At 41.8% G+C, this 17805-nt stretch overlaps 1 protein-coding gene across 3 annotated transcripts in view; it reads left to right on the top strand.

Annotated features, from left to right (window-relative positions):
- MAPRE2 (microtubule associated protein RP/EB family member 2) overlaps positions 1-17805 on the top strand; it is a 99937-nt gene that overhangs the window by 15542 nt on the left and 66590 nt on the right. For 2 of the 3 annotated variants that reach the window (XM_080381510.1, XM_080381507.1), the window contains exon 2: positions 11411-11469. Coding sequence is in view for 1 of the 3 variants with exons in the window: in XM_080381507.1 (XP_080237633.1) it covers positions 11411-11469 (59 nt within the window). In the remaining 2 variants the exon portion in view is untranslated. Of the gene's footprint in view, positions 1-10251; positions 10332-11410; positions 11470-17805 lie in introns of those variants that run through there. The other variant, XM_080381508.1, reaches the window with a different exon arrangement.

The raw sequence follows: 17805 nt of genomic DNA, 5'->3' as shown, positions 1-17805 counted from the left end.
CTCAAACAAGAAAAGGTTGTAAGTATCTACTGACTGAGGAAAGCAGGAGCATTTCTGGGATTAAAAATGGCACACTTCCCAGTGTAATGTTGTGTCACTTCATTAAGGTTGAAACAGCTTCAATTGTATTACTCTTTACACATCTTGTATATAAAAATGTATTATCTCAATCACTTTCATATTCTGGAAATTAAACTTCAACATTGATTTGCCATCAGAAAGGAGTAGGAAAGCTGAACCCTGACAGTCTTCTCTGGGATACAACAGTTTCTCAAAACCTACATATTGCACTGAGAGAGAACAGAATAAAGCTGAAGTAAAATGAGGTGCTTGTGCTCTCAAAAGGCATTTAGTCTGATAAGGTGCCAAACAGTGTCATCTGAGAGCGTTGCAAAGATTTCCAGCTGTCTTGTGTATGCTAACTAAATATCTGGGTGAATTAAATTTTGTTCCTGGCAATATTTCACCAGACGTGACCTTGCCTGATCTGGTTAATCCAACCTTGAGTGCAGCCTCTTGCAGTCTCCTGATAATAGTTTTGACCAAGACTGCCTTTCTCTGAGCATCCTACCCGATGCTGAAGTGAAGGACTGTGTTTGCAGAAGTGTAGTAGGGCTCTCCTCTCAGCTGCCTCCGAGCCCTGCTCTGCTGACTCATGTAGAAGGTGTGGTGTGTTTTGACCAGGAATGGAAGGGCGTAAGAGTTGCAGTAGAGTGCAGCAGTCTGAAACAGGCCCTGCAGGGAAATCAATCTTATGGGAAAGCGTAGGTTGAATCTTGCATTTTTGCTACGTGAGTTAACAAGCAAGCTGACTACCAAAAAGGGAGAAAAACTGGACTTATACCACGAATATACATAAACTGCTTATTATTTTGTGAGAGACACCGGCTTTCAGCTGATGCTGGATGCTTCAGCTGCAGGCACTATCTGCTCACTTGTTCCATGAGTTACTACCTTGATTCACCGTGGACATGTTCAGTTCAGTAATACCTTGTTACAGGGACTTCCAATAGCTGACTGACCTTGCTGAGAAGGGCTTTGTTAAATGAGTGCATGCCTGGGAAAGAAGGATTTCATTTGCAGAAGTTTTATTTAGAGCCCCAAAATGCATGTTCACCTTTTGCACATGTATTTTATACCTAGCACTGTTTACTAAAGTGGTTGTGCATGAAAATATCTGACAGTTGCCATCTTGGGAGCCCTGGATGCAAAGACAGTGAGTTTATGCAAGACAGGAGATATGCAAGCACTCTTTCAGGCTCCACTGAACACCACTTTGGTCTCTCCAAATTAAAACAGCTACTAGGAGGCTGCTACTACAGAAAGTGCCACCGTTTGAAGAAAGCTTATCTGACAACATTAACGGGGTCTGGGTTCTCTAGGGCAGATTGCATGTACCTGAGAAGAAAAAGACTTGTTCTTCTGCACAGTATTTGCTGTACTGGCAGGTTTATGAAAGAGGGAAACAGAACCAAAAAAAACCCCGCACCTAAACACCAAAACAGCCAGAGTTTTGTTTCCCAGTGTAAGGTAAAAGGCTTTGTCTTCTAGATGTGAAAAATTGAGCAGTGTAGAAGTTCAGTCTATAAGGGAAGTGGTGTAAATGTCAAATCAATCCAAAGTATCCATTTTTCCATAATTTCTCAGTTATGTGGTGACTTTTCTTGCTTAGTTTGGGCAACAAACAGAAAACATAAGTGTCCAGGAAAGGCAATGAGACAACTATCTACTCTTAAATTATGTATGCTACTGAAATAGGTTTAGTGCTCTTCCAAATGAGTACTTAACAGGCAGTGTGCTGGCAGAAAAACTTTCCAGAGCAGAATGTTGTGGAAGTTTAAATTTGATCTGATACTGTAGAGTAACTTGGAAACTTCCCAATTAATTTTTTCTAATGAGCAGAAATGATGCATGTACCTTCAAGGTAGTGGACTGGTCCACTGTGTTTGGTGGCCTTTGTCTATAGAACAACATAAAGGAACAGTAATTCCTGCGAGCTTTGCCTTGCAGTGACTTGGAGGAAATACGGCAGCTCAACACGACAGCCCAGAAACTTTTGATTTGGTAGACTTCAAATACAAACTATCCTATCGGAACAAAGCAGTGTTAACTTGAGGGGTTGAAGTTTGGCAGCCAACCCTTTGAAGCCCCTCCTGTATGACTTGCTTCAATTGTGTAGTGTCACGAAGTATCTAAATGACATACAAGCTGCCACTGCTACCTCACAGACTGGAATATTCAACTTGAACTTCACAAGCTGTGATCAGCAAGTGCTATAGTAACTGAAGGAGTAAAAGGTATTTATGAAGCTTTCAAATGCAGTCCCACTCTGACGAACCCCCCCAATGACAGCTTTTGTTTCCCTTAATGTAGTGACCCATTTCCAGTTTCCGGCTTTATAAACACTCAAGGTCAGTTGACTCTGTTCTCCCTTTATCACATACAAGTTTTACAATTTTTGCTCTAATTACTTGTGTGGAGTCATTACCACAATGCAGGTGTCCTCAAGTTTTGGTGCATTTTGGCTTTCCTGTTTTGCAGAGAGGATGCAAGGCTGCCCCCTGTTTCTGATAGACCTTTCACAAGTCTGATCCTTACTGAGACTATAGGTAACTATTATATTTATCAGTGAAGTTTTGCTTCTCTTGATGATCAGGCAGAGCTACTGCAGTCTGGATAGGGTAAGCAAATCAGCACTTGCTCTTTTGAAACATGAATAAATACCAAATAACATTTCTCTGCCTACCTCTCATGTGATCTAATCCTATCAGCATACCCAGATCCTGTTACGTGTGCCAAACACGGCAATCGCTGACTTTGACTGTTTTCAGTCAAAATACGTGGAGAAGAGTGCCAAGTGATGGTGTGTCATTCCTCCACTTTGTAGATGAGTATGGCTGAAGGACTGATGCAAAACATGAGATACTAAAGGGGATCTGCCCCTCAGCATCTTGGAAAAGGTTTGAAACATGCCCTTCCAGAGAGTTTCATGACCACCTGGCTGTGCTTATGTCATTGAGACCACCTTACCACTTTTCTCCAGTGATTAAGTAATGTAAAAGATTAATGCAGTCCTTTGAGCGGAGATTGGCACCCAGGGATGGTTGTCACACTGTGGATCTATGGAAAAAGTGACTCCTAGGTGCCATCTAGGAAAACTGGATGGTTGGGACTGATCAGGTGAAAATGAGAGAGGAAAACACTTGGGTTTTGGTTTATGACTCAGAGCACGTGTGGTGATCTGTGCAGTACTAATGAGGTGATGATACACCCTTCAATGTATCTTCAGGTGTCACGTGAGCACCTTGCCTAAACAGAGGTTCACAGGACATCTCCACAAACTATATAGCCCTACAGCCTTCATAGGTTTGTACATCTGTAATTAACTGCAAGTAATCCATTCCACTCACGCAACAGACTAGTCCAAGAACACTTTATCTGCTTCACCAGCGCTGTAAAGAGCAAAACTTCGTGGTTTTTTAATTTATATATTGGATATTACATATTATAAATATATTTGTATTATATTTTGGGATCTGTAAGTATTTAAACAAAAATCAAGATACAAGACTAGCTGTTCTTACTGTTGCCACAGATACTGGAATCGGTCTTTACATCCTTGAGTTAGTCTCATTTTCCAGTTCAGGAACTTGAGGCAGAGAAAGACATGCCAGAACTGTTGAAAGAGCTGAAATGACAGTCCAATACCCTAACAAGGGCTCCCTTGCCTGGGTAAGGAAAGCACGCAACAAGCAGCCTGCAGTTATGATGTTTTTACACAGAATCATTGGATGATACAGGTTGAAAGAGCTCATCTTGTCCAACCCCTCTTCAAAGCCATCCCAAATGGATCAGGCTGCTCAGGAACTTGCTGGGTTCTGACTACATCAGAGACATTCAGACTTCCCAGCCTAACCAGACCCAATGTTCAACTACCCTCGTGATAAAAATGCTTTTCCTAACATGTAATCGGGATTTGCCCTGTTGAAACTTGCCTCTTGCAGTGTCAATGTGTGCCTTTGAGAAGATCCTGGCTCCATCTTCTCTACGCCCTCCCCTTAGGTAGGTGTGGGCTGCAGTGATGCATCCCCCTACGCCCCTAAATCTTCCCTTCTTCAGGCTGGACAAACCCAGCTCTCTCAGCCTCTCCTGCAACATGTGCTCCAGCTCCTTAAATATCTTGGTATAGTAGACTGGGCTCCAGTATGTCTGTCACTGGTTTGCAGCTCCCCAGTACACAGGTAATTCATTTTTTCAAGCCCTGAATACAGGGGAATAATTACTGCCCTGGATTTGTAAACAGAATGCCATGTAGGATTGTCCTTCCTTACTGCACAGGCATGTTGCTGAGTCTTTTTCAACTTGTTGTCCACCCAGACCCCCAGGTCTTTTTTTTTTTTTGTCTTTTTTGTTTTTTCTCCGAAGTTGGTGTCCAGCTAGCTGGCACCCAACAAGGTCATACCTTCCCTGGGACAAGAATTTGCATACTTGCTTTTCAGGCCTGTCCTTGCCTCTTTCTTGGTCTGAAATAGCCATGGGTAGTGAATGTTACACTGTTCTAGAGATTATGTTTATTTTTCAAAGAAAGCTACTAATTCTGTAACTTAGCAAAGACCACCGGTCAGTAAGCCAGACAACTTGCAGGTGTGTGTTGTGCATCTGCAGGTGCATAGCAGAGCAGCGTGTTAGAAGAGAGGGTTGGTAGGAGCATTTATCCACCTCCATGTGGCCGCCACCAAAGTGATTTTTGCTGAATAGTGTCTGACATGTTTAATTTTGTTCACTCTCTGCAAAGAGAGATCTGAAAAACAATCCCAAAATAGAGGGGGATTCAGCCCATCTAATTTCAGGCACCCTGAGCTACCTGTGTTTTTTTTCTCCGGCATATCTAGAAATGTAAGGGTTACACTGAAGGGTGCTATTTAAATGTAAATTACTTCTTGAGTTTAAATGTGTCTTTTAAGGCTCTTAAACCAATTCATTCTTCTGAATATTTTCCTGGTCCTTAAGCTGGTAGATTTTATATCTGTGAAGCAGGTCTGAGAGTCAGTAACACTTATATGGAAGTTATTTTGGGGTACTTCCTACCACGCTTGTTCAGCAGGCCTGTTTTCAAAGAATATGAACCTGGGTAATTCAACATACTATGCCATCTGGACTCCCAGTGTTAAACACCAGGTTTTGCTCTCTTAAAAGGACTTCAGAAAATGTCTCGGGTCAGACCACAGATGCAGGTTTTTGGGTTTTGACCTCTGAATGTGTACTTTAATGCTTTTTCCTTGAAACTTTTTTAATTATAAGTTGCTGATTAACCTAAAAAAAAAAAAATCAGCTGCAAAATGAAGCCTAAAGCTGGGCACAGGAAATTATAAATGTACTGGAAACTGGCGGTGGATTGACCTGGACCAAAGCAGTTGCTGGTATCTGTCTTCCATGTGTCTCTTACTCCATATTGAACAGGGAAAAGCTAATGTGTGTTCTGCCATAGCTCTGTGTACCCACTAGTCTCTAGCCTGAGGAGTTCATGTCTGCTTTTAAAACTTAATTTTCTAGGCCACTCAGTGGAGTTGTTCGCTGTACCTGTACCTGCCAGCAATACCAGCCAGTGAGATTCTGCCTTCCCAGCTGTGCCAACCCAACTGTTGACAGGGCCATGCTGTGTACTAAAATAGGGAACTGCCCTAGATTTATTATTTTAAATATGAAAAAAAGGTAACTTTGAAATTGGATCCCTTTCTGCTTCAGAGTGGATTGGATTCAGAGTTGCTCCAGCAAAACTGAGGGGCAGTCCAGAGACATAAATAAGGAGCAAACAGTTAAGGCTGGAATGCCTTAAGGCAATATTATTGCCAAATTCTTCATAATGTGAAACCTTAGTCAGTTCTGGCTTTTCTTGCCTTGCTATAAAACACATGCATCAGTGCAGCATATCTTTATGTTTATAGAGGGAGGTACTGAAAAGAAATATGTTAAATGATTATAGTGTATGAAACAAAGCAGAAACCTGATCAGCTCTAGTTGTTCTTAAACAAAGTGCATTCTGTATGATGGTATAATGCCTACCAGAAAAACACATTAAAATACATAACGCGTTGGTACATACAGAAGTGCATCAAGAATAAACTGCAGTCCAACATGCAAACCGTAGACAGGTGCCTAACAAAACTAGTGATTGTGTTGGATGTAAAAGCCCACAGACATAGGCACTAACAGTGCAAGCAGAACAGACTTTGTTAGCAGGACAGAAACTGAAAAGCAGACATCAATAACTGAACTAAACTTTAAAGGAAATGATGCCTCAAATAATTGAAGAAATACTGTTTTCTCAAAAAAAATCAGAGAAACTTTTTTGATTGAAATGGAGCTACAATGTGGCAGCCTGCTGCTAAATAGAAAGGATGATAACTACACATTCTCATGTTTGTCCTATTAGGTCTGCCACCTACTGCTTGCTATACTGGTTTGGCATTGCTTGCTATGCCAAAAAAACCACGTTTGTCAAATCTGTCACACTAACTGACTAAAATCATATGAGTTGAGCTCTATTACACCCTTTTCAAGCTGGAAGATAATTACTGCATCTCAAAGTTACTGGGCAGGAAGATATTTGTTAATAGGAGGAGGGCAGGTAGGCTGCTGCAAAAATGCAGATGTTGCACTGTGGTTGGCTGGAGCTTTGAACCTGGTGTTATCTTCAGGACACATGGGTCTTGGAAACTTCTACAAAAGTTTGAGGAGGGACAGGAGAGGACAACAGAAATGACAGAAGTTGGTTTACTGCTCCATAGGGAGAAAAATCTAGTGGGTTCCCAAGTAGGCTAGAAGTCTTCCTGAGAAAGGATGGATGTTCTTTCCTACTAAGTTATGGAGTAGGGCACGCTTGGCTTTACTTTATATGTAAATGACCAGAAAAAGATTGATCGCTTTGTAAATGCGAGGGAGGGAGGAGAGTTTTATAAGAAGTCTTTGGGATCTTTTTCATGTGAATAGGTGACTTGAAATCAGAGCACTGGCAGAGAAGCAGAAGCACTGGGACAAAGCCGTGTTTGAAATGACAAGAGTGAAAGGTGGGAAGCTCTGTCATACACTTGGTAGCAGCATCTTGCACCTTATAGGACTTCTTTCCTTGTGAAACACTCTGGGTCAGGCTAGGTTTCTCATGGTTTTGGAGTCAGAGATAGTACTAAACTCAGCTCTGTAACTTAACTTCTTTGCTTTGAGTCGTCATGTTTTCCATATACTGCTGCAGAGCCCAGCCCTGAGTAGGTGCAGAGGACTTACCCAGGAACAGTGAGACAGCATAGGGTTGGGCTGTTAACAGTAAGTTGAGAAATCTGCCAAACTGTGAAGTGTATTGGGGTTTTTGTTTTGGTTTTTGTGAATCATGCACAGCTCATAAAAACAGCAGTTCTTCCCTTTGACACTGGAAGCTTTAAAATTAATCTCTCAGTTCTTTTCAAAAGGAAAGCATATACAAATAGTGATATACACTGTTTTCTGATTTACACTAGGAGTTTGTCCATTTCTATAATTTGTCAAGCTATTCTCCACTCAGTAAATGCCTGGATAGCAGCCACAAGGGGGTTGCTTGAATTCTTTCTGTTGCTAAAAATAAGTTGGGTTTGAAGTTTTCTGTAACCACTGAGGGTATTTGAGGCAATAATAGGTGACTGTCAGCCTATATTACAAATTGTTTTCGTGCAACATCGCATTCCCAGTCCTTGGCAGGAGGAAGGAAAAAAGATCTGTGCAGTATGGAATAAAGCACCCAGTGCGCTGAGACACAGTAGCAGAAGGCAGGGTTCTGTTCCTGCATGGGAAATATAGTTCCTGGAGACAAAGTTTTGAAAATACATTGTCAAATGTACTAGAAAGCATTTGATTTAAATCGCCCTAATAACATTCTGTCCTAACTTGTCCTCCTTGGTCCTTCAGACTAACAGCTATTGGTACTACTTTTCATAGCATGACTATATGATCTGCCTCTACATGATGTACCTAGTTTTCTGCAGATCACCTGTACTGTTTTTTCACTTAGTTGCTTTGCTTTCAGCTTGCTTTCTAATATCCCTCTTCTCCAATTCTTGTTTTGTCTAGGTTTTTTCTTTTTTTTAATCATATTCATTCAAAATAAATTTAATGTTTTACAGCATTTCAAGGGATATTGTCATAGAAGCCCCTTCTGTGTCCGTTTGTGTGAATGGGTTCAACAGGTAACTAAGTTTGTGGATGTAGCAATAGCCACCAGAAAACAAGTTCACAGAGGAAAAAAAGTATGCACTGAGAGTGAAAGCCTCCTGAGACCAGGTCCAGGTAAGCCCTGGAGAGTGGCAGTCCTGTTGAAGCCACTGGACATCCCAAGATCCCACAAACTCCAAACAGCAAGAGTCTGCCAAACCTGTCTGAGGCCTCCGCTAGCACACACTTCCATCAGCAGCAGGCTGTGTAACTGAACTGCATCTGAGGAAAGTGACTGACAGAGGCTACAGAGCTGTGTGTACAGCCAGTAAAAGGAGGGACCACCCGTCTGACCCCCCGGGCTGGACATGGCCTCCCGACTTGCTGCAGCAGGGTGCCAGGAGGGGTTGCAGGAGCAGGCTGTGGGAGGGGGAGAGCTGGATGCACTATGTGAATAGCCCTCGGCTATTAATAAAATCTGCTCAATTCTGTTAACAGCTTAACTCGAAACACTTTCTAATAAACATTGGTCTTTTTCTCCCAGTGCAAATCCTCCATCAGGGAAATAGGTAGTACAATACAGGGAACTTGCAGCTTTATGTAACTTTAAAAAAATTGAACAAACCATAAGTTTCTGTCCTGAAAACATGCATAATACTTTTTCCTTGTCTGTTTCATTATATAGGATTTTCTGACATTCCTCTTTAAATTCTTGTTAAAGAAATACAATTTTTTTTCTGTGTTCAAAAGTATTTTCCATTCTCCAGATCCTCTAGATCTTCATCCTCTTGCTTTTTACCCCTTGACCTTTTTCCTATGTTTACCAGAGTACAAGAAGCAATTTCTTCAGATGTCTTGGTGGGTGACTCCTTAGGAGATGGGAACCTGTTTAAAATCAGTGCAGCCTGGGTGTGTTGAAGAGCTCTGAGGAACTGAGTTGTGCTTGCTGGTTTATGTAGAGCAGTGATACGATGACAGTGTCTGCAGCTGAGAGCTGTGCGTGGCCTGGCATGTAGTGGGAGGAAATGTGACATCCTTTCCACCCCCTTTGTTTTCATTGCACGCCTTTGTCCCTCCACCCTTCCAAAGAAGACTCCAGCTCCCCATCGTTACCTTCCTCACACCCACTAACTGGGACCTCTACTGCATTCCTTTGTCCACCTAAATTAAATTCCACCTTAATGATCTGGTGTTTCCTACCACTCCCTTGCCTGGGTACTCCTCTGACATCTCCAGCCAGAAGTACAGGTCGAGGTGTTGGCATGGCTTACGGAGCAGGTGGGGACCTGGCAGAGGTACTGCATACAGCAGCAATTATCTCACCTGGCCATAGCCATTGCACTGCTCCCTGTAGCTCAGGTAAGGACCTGTATGGAGGCAAAAAGTCAGGAGCTGTTGCCAAGATGTACCTCTTTGGTATGACCTGTACAAGTATCATCATCATCGGTATCCAAGCCTTAGAGGGTCTCTGCTGTGAGGACTTCTCTTTTTTTTTCTTTTAGATGAATGAAGTTCAGCGTGGTGGTGTTACTCAAATGCTTCTCAAACCAAGGTCTATATACTGAAGGCAATTAGTTATCTGTCTTCAACATGCCAAAAATATCACACTCTTCAGAAAGTATAGTGTGGAAAAAATTCCATGACCAAATTAAGCCTCATATGTGTAAGGGAATTGCTGTGTCTCTGCACTACTGCTGCCTGTCAGAAGTTCTGGTCAACACCACCTGATGGGAAATTACTACTTCTAACCATTGTCTTAAGTGTCCCAACCTTACAAGCTGTTGTAGTGCTGTTAGATCCCAGCTTAAGTTCAGGAGGGTCTACTTGAGCAAAAGCCAACATACCATGATGGATTTGCTGTTCCTTTGCCAATAGGATGCCTGAGGTTTGTCAGCTGTGCTGGAATCACTTTCCACATTAAACAAATGGAGGGGGGTGGAGGGGTAGAGTACATTGAAAAGCAAAGCTTAAGAGGCTTGGAGAGATTCAAAGAAATGAAACAATAACATGTTTAATAGCTAATTCCCATTCTGGTTTGGCTTTAAGGTAGCTTCAGCCTTCGAGTCTGCTAGCAGCCTTCCCAAGTTCTCTGCCAGGATGAGTCACAGCTCCTCGAGCTGGGATCCAGTCCTGTAGGCAAGCCATCTTTAAAGGTCTGTTTACTTTTTCCAGATGATAATGAATTAGAGCAAGAACTGTTTTGTTTTTTTTTTCCTCTTGAAACAAGGTTTGTGATGAATATCAAGTCACCTGCAGCAGCTTCTTGCATCTTTCAATCCTGATTCAATCTGAGCACCCCTGAGATCCCATTTGATATAGTTTTGTGCTGTTATGCAGGGATAGATGCCTTTGGAATACCCCTCCCTGCCGGGCTGTCTCACCTAGTTGACTAGGAATGCAAAACAAGCAACAACCAGAGCCCTGGCCTGACTGTAAACCATTATTTACCTGCTAGGAATGATATTTCCTGCTGACTGAGAAGGCAAATTAAGAAACTTAGCCATATAACCCTAGCATGTAATTCATGGCACAAATTGAAACCCATATACGGTCGCTCCTGCTTATATTTCTGTAGCCTGTAATGTAGCACTTGAGAGAATGGGTGCAAGGACAAATCTAGCTGCAAATGGCAGCTGTATCTAGAAACACAGACGGGAATGGGCCTTGATGTGGCTGCTACCAGTGGGCAACGTCATGACTTCATTGCCAAGCGAGGCACTTCAAAGAATTGTCAGCATTTTTGTGTTGTGTTGGCAAAAACACAGGCTTTCCTGGGTGTCAGTTCATGTGTTTCTCAATGGTAGATTTTTGTTTTTCCCTCTGAAAAGCTGTTCAGGCAAGTGTGGCAAGGCCCTATGTGCATGACGCAACAGTCATAACTGATTGCCTGTGCTAAGAAAAAGCCTGGTCAGATGAAGAAACAGCAATGTGCCTGGCAATTACGAATAAACTCTGAATGTAGCACTGCATAAGGGAGCTCATAGATTTGCTACTCTATCAGAGGGACATCTGATCGTTGTGCAGATGTGTTGGACACTGAACCATTGTGAATGCAGCTGAATTAGGATATTGTAACGAAGGAGTTCTCCTCTTGTTCCGTTTTTAGCATACGGCTATTGCATCACTGCCCAACTGATACAGACAAAGATCACTCAGTGAGTCCTTTTTTTTTTTTTTTTTTTTTTTCTCCTGTTTGCTTGTTAAAATAAAGGTTTTCATGTTTTCTTTCCAGTACCAAATTGCTGCAAGGAATTCAAGCCGGCAACCAGGGAAGGTGTTTGGATGCTCAAAGTAAGTATGTTTGTGTGCTTGTATGTGTTTGTAACAGTGCTAGTGACTAAAAAAGTACCCAAGAACTTGTGTTTGATGGCTGTAAGACAGTAACTAGATAAGTTTGGTATCAATGAAAAGTTATATTCCTTTGCAACATCTTTGACCATGTAATTAACGGGTTCAGGTTATCAGGAATTATTCATTAAACAGAGCTGATGAAAGCTAAAGTAGATCACACAGACTTTTTGGAAATAATTTGTGGTTTTAAATGAAGTAAGAAGGAAATGTTGACAGAAAGGAATTAAGAAAAAATAAAAAGGAAAACTAAAGGTGGACAATAATCTAACTTCCCTCTCCCCTTCTGTCTGGGAGCTTTGAGGAACTGTATTCTTGCATTGTTTCATTAAATGTTAACTCGTCTGCACATTATTAGTGCTGTGTTCATAATGTTAAGTGAAAAAAGAGCAAACTACACAAAATGCCACTGTACAGGGTTAGTAATGAATGTCAAATAGAATTTGTGAGGTGCCCCTTTTTTTAATCCCCACCTATGGGACTTTAAACCGCATCCCACCCGAGCTGGGTGTTAACTGAAACTGTCCAGCCCGCAGCTTGGCATCTGTGACATCTGCACAGGAAGCCATCTGCCGTGAGCGGTGAGATCAGTGATACCAGGAGATAGGAGCCCCACGAGGTGGCAATGTTTAGAAAGCCTTCAGAAGGGATGCGCCTGGAACAGATCTGCGCTTCCTCCGGTTGCCATCACTTGCTGCCCTTGTATCATGGCTGCCACATCTGTGCTATTAAACAAGAAATCTTCACTATTGCCAAGATGGAGCATAAGATACCCGGTAATAAACCTCCTATTTGCACAGATTCACTACTGACAGTGCTCACCGTGCTATGCTGGATACTGTATGTGCCTTTTCCCTTGACAAGGAACACACTGCAGCATTAGTGGTTTGCAATAATACAGTGTGGGGTTTCCTTATTCATAGTTAGTGCTCAAAATATGCCTGTCACTGAAATGATGCCAGGGCTGTGCAAGAAAGAACTTTAATTTTGAAAGATACGACCGCATTTCAGCTGAAGCTTGAAAAGCTATTACAGTGTATGAAGCACTAATTTTTAGCAGGCACCTGGATTTGCAGCGATGCTTTGTGCTTTCCAGTTAAAAGTATAAAGGTTTGTCTGAGCTATTTTAAAGACTTGTTTTGCAGGCAAACTAGGGATTTGTTTCAAGTTATTTAATGCCCTGAAAAAAAACATATGTTTGCAGAAAGATTTCTCTAGATACATGATAGACATGAAAAATTATTTTTCAGGGTAAGTTCTATGGGAAATGCAAGAATTGTCTGTGTGCACAGGTGCAGGTAAGGAGATGCTGACACTGGGAGAAGGAGAGTTAAATGGGAAGACAGAGTTCAGATTCATCAGGTTTTGAGAGAAGTTACTTTCACAGCAATTAGACTTTTTTATTATTATTATTAGAAGGGCTCGAGTGGACCTGGAGATTCTCAGAAGAACAGTCTATAATTTAGAGCTGAAAGAGGCTTGTGTGCCTCAAGGATGAAGCAATAGCTCTAGACTACAGGAAGCGTCTGAGAGCAAGCGCTGGGAACACGGAACGTCCTCTCCCTGCAGACCCATGCCCTCCCATGAAGGTGCTGCAGATGGAAGTGCAGCGGGGCAATGCCCTGTGCTGAGCCACACTGGGTTTTGCCTATCGCTTTTTACTCTTGCACAGAGCAGTAGGTGCTGCTACTTATAGTCAAGCTTCATCCCTGTGGCTATACTGGCATTGTCGCTAGTACTTTGAAGCAACAGGAGATGTGAAGAAAACCACGAGCATTGAGATAGTGCGCAGCCACCAAATGCACATTGTTAGACAGGTAGTATGCAGTCTGCTTTCATCAAACTTAAGTGACACGTGCAGGTTTCCTGCAATAAGTAACCTTCTCTGTGAAGCAACATACAGCATTCCAGCATATTCCCCATGGATTCCTGCTTACTGTTGTAGCCTTTCCTTTCCAAATCCCTTAGGTCTTATGGCCTATTATAAGTCAAAATAAAGATCTAGCTATCAGCATTCTAATACCAGAGATTCATTATATTGCTAGAGAATTAGCTAAGCTATTACAATTACAAAAGCCAAATCCATGTAACATGCTATTATATACTAGTCTTTGCTTGGGAATCCTTCCAGTCAGGTTTCGGTGCCTTTGAGCCTCACAAATGTGTGTATTTTTTCTTTTATTTAAGTTATACACACAACATGAGGGATGGATGTTGGAATATCCAAGGAATTTTACAGTTCTCACATGAGGCACTCTTGTGTGCAAGATGCAGATAAGGGGGCTTTTGGCAGTTACAATTTCTTGTTTGATGTGTTATCACTAAAACAATTACAAATCACCCTAACATTAGAAAGCAAGTCTGGTTTCTAGTGGAACGTTAGCTCAGGAATTATTTGTTGTATTTCAGTCATTTTGAGATGGAGGAAAGAAAGAAAATATATTTAAAATATGTATAAATACGTTTTTATGATGAATAAAATATATTTGTATGATGAACTACTGAATCATGAATTGTTCAGGGGAGATCTGAATGAAAAATTCCGTGTGAGCTTTTCTCTTCCCTGCACAGAAACAAATGTTCTCTGGTCATTCATGCTAACGGTGCATGTAATGACTTAAACCAGGCAGATTAAAGTAGTGTTTCCTCTTGCTTCTTTCTCCCTACCTCCCAGCACCAGTGCAGAATAAAATACTACTTCAGGTAAGTGTGCTTTGTTTCCCACTCAGTTCCCCACTGCTTCTTTTCTCAGACTGGTCCCTGTAATGTCCACCAAATAAGACCTGACTCCCCTAAGGGCTGCTTTATACCTCTGCCAAAAGACTGAAGAAGTCTGAAAATGGGTGAAGCTCTGAGCTGAGCAGAGTGCTTCAAAAGCACTTACATTCTATGGAAACACCACAGGGTCCCCCAAAATGTAGTGGAGGACATCTGCTTAGCAGTCAGTCCTGCACAGGACACAGCTGCTCTATAGCTGGTTTTGATCTAACATGAGAAAACTGGAGACTGAAATCCTGAACCTAAGAGAGCAAAGTTAACCAAAGTGGAATGTTTGTTTATGGCTGTGTGCTCACCAGCCCACTCCCTTCTTAAGTTAGAAATTGGGTAGCTTGTATAGCCTTTTATGGTGCTGTCTGAAAATATTCTGAACTTTGGGGTGATATTTATTTTTTCAGTGCCCAATACCAAAAATTATCCCACAGGAGCTCAGCAAAGCAGCTGTTTAATCAGGAATGTAACTTTGCTTTTCAGAAAGATAACGTGTGGTTTTGTTCAGAGTTAATAATAAGATCCGTTCCAACGCAGAAGCTGTCAACAGCACTGACATACATTCACAGTTACAAAAACGCATAGCCTTGTAGCTGGGGGTTTTGTTAAATAGAAACCTCATTTTCTGCTGTAATGAAGAAAAGGCACTGTTTTCATGCCACTAGTAGTACCTTTTGTGCTCAAATTGTTACAGAATCTTTTTTTTTTTCATTTTATATACAATATGACTGTTTAGGGGTTACAAAATGGTGCTACTTTATGCCATGACTGTTGAAGCCATGACAACATACAATAGCATAAACAAAGAATGATACCTTTGTTTCTAGTTGTCTTTTGCCTTCTGCGTCTTGCCTATCAATGGTGCTTCATTTAAAAGATGGAGAACGTTTATTAAAGGATGATTCAAGTAATGATTTGAGTTTTGCTCCAGCAGCCAAAAAAAAAAACCAAACAACAAAAAACCTCTTTTTTTAAAAACCTTAAAAAACCCACTAATTCCTCCTAGGTATATCAAGTGTTTGCAGTACATCCAGATGCTATAAAAATAACTGTCAGTTTTTCCAAAGGAGTTTCTAGATTTTATAAATACAATCTTGCAAATGTGATTGCAAGATCTGATTTGCATCCTGATTCTGTGCAGCCATTCTGAGTCTGTTGTCAGGCTGGATCTGTTAGGAAAACAGACCATCTTTTTCTAGTAGTCTGTGTCTTGCTAGTCTGTTTGCAATACTGACTGGGAGTGTGATGACTTGCTAATCGTCCAGAAGGTGCTAACAGTGAAGTTGTAAATAGCCCTAGATTTCATCTAAGGAAGGAAAGGCAAAGGCATAAGAGATGGAGAAAGGAAGTGGATGGAGTATTGTAAAAGGACGATGGGAAGAGAAGGTTGGGCTGGCACAGGGGGGGGACTGCACACAGTGGTAACCCCCAGGTGTTGCTGAGGAATATGGCAAAGAACTGAGCTGAAACCAAAATGCTGTTGCAGATGTGGTGGGTGGCGTGTGGAGCTCAGAGTGCCATGGCTGTGTTCCCATCTGTACCTTCTTTTCTATAAAGGACACGTGTCCCTGTCCTATAGTGTGGTAGGTGCTGCATAGCTTACCTGGCCTCCTCTGCGATGCTGCTGCTGAAGTCTGTACCTGCACATCAGCTGCTGGGATGCTGATCTGCAGAGCTCAGGGCCTCCAACACCAGAGTAAAATCCAGGGGGTGTACAGGCTCCCAGAAACCCATCATGCCTGCTAGGAGCTTAAGAGTGAAGAAAGGCTTGAAAGAGCTTATTCAAATATTGCACTTTTGTTAAAGAAGGGGAGTTTGGGGGGTTTTTTTGGTCATTGCTAGCTTTTCTGGTTTTATTATTCAGGTTTTTTTCTTAGTTCAAGTATCGGCATTTTCCAGCATTTCTCTGTGATCACTAGGGCTGGAAACACTGGTTTTCATTAGCTGACTGCTAGGATTCTTACATAATTAAGTTGCTCCATGATCTGCAGCTTCCAGAAAATCACCCTATATACTGAGTCACAGTAAAGACTGAGTTGCAGGCCATACACAGCATGCAAGTGAGGTCAGGTGGAAGCAACGTGCACTTAATTGTATAAATTGTCCTTACAGTAAAAATGTTGCTTATAATAATGGCTTCTTCGGCCTTCTTAGACACTTGTTTAGCCGTAGGTAGAGTGTGGAAAGGCTGCTGTTGTGTGCATTGCTGTTGTGTTACAATGCAAGGTGGTAAAATTAGAGATTTTCCATGTCTTGAGACCTAGTAATTTGTCCCTGATGCATTTCCTCTGTTGTTAATTCAGGGCTTGTACTCAAGCCCAAATGCTGTATTCATCTGTATGTCTGGTATGTTTGTACCTATTTGAACCTGCAACAGGTGTGTGGTGGGAGGTGCTTACACATGGGCAAAGTTGATGGCAGCTGGCTTGAGCTCTAAAAGCCTCAGCTGGAGATCTGCCACCAAAGCCTGCACAGCTGCTGCCCCTGGTTAAAAATCCTCTCTGAGTGATTAGATAGGCCAGGTACGTGTTGTGGTTACCATCTAGTGCGGGGAGCACCAGCCTTACTTCTCTAGGAATACCCATTCCTCACAGAAGGAAGCTGGCAGTGCCCCCACATTAAGGTTTAGGCAGTGGCTTCCATCAGAGCTTCATCCTCTTACAAGAGGCCCGGATTTGGCTCACCGCTAATGACCTGAGTGGGCTGCATGGGATAAACTCCTTCTGAACAGCACTATAGGAAACACCCTTACATTATATTGTAGGTTTTAGCAAGAAGAACTAGTTCTCGCCGTGTGTCTGTATAAAAGAACATTATTGTCTGCGCTCAAGTATTTTCAGACTTGCTCTGATTACATAGCTGGGGTCTTTTTTTGTCTAATGTAAGAGGCTTCATGTAATCACTCTTCTAAATCTACAGCTTATGTTTGACAAGTGGGTCATTGGTTAATGGAAGCAAGTAAATCCAGCTGTTTATCTTTTCAATAAGATTATGCACATTCTGTATGCTTTTGTCTGCTCAGAATGGAGATATGTACACTTTTAATGGCCTCCCTCTATTTTAGAGTAGAGGCGTGAGCCCTTTATTATGTTTTGTCTGTTCCTTACATTTAAATAAAGTCACGTTAGTACTTCAGCTGGTATCACATTTGATCCACAAATTTATGGTAGCCATTGTGGTACAATTCATTTAATTACTAGGTGTGTTTCTTAAAAAAGCTGTTAATTTGACTTTATAAGGAAAATTTACTGTTGTACATTGCTTGCAAGTTTTTTTTGTTTCCTCATTTCTCCTCCACAAGCCCCAATATTGGTATGTGTTGCTGGTAGCAGATGCACCTTCCACTAAAGCAGGCCAGTAGTAGCTTTCTCCCAACTAGCTTTGCCTCTTAACAACCAGGCAAGAACATTTTTTGGCTAATTTGAAATCCCAGGATTTCAGAAAGTGCTTAGTATATGTTCTGTAGGGTGCTAATATCTAAAGAAAGCACTTGCAGCACTAGGCTATTAA

This window comes from Falco punctatus (genome assembly GCF_963210335.1).
Source record: "Falco punctatus genome assembly, chromosome: 3".
Taxonomy (NCBI): domain Eukaryota; kingdom Metazoa; phylum Chordata; class Aves; order Falconiformes; family Falconidae; genus Falco; species Falco punctatus.
Note: the sequence above shows the minus strand (reverse complement) of the source record. Positions and strands in the feature narration are given on the sequence as shown.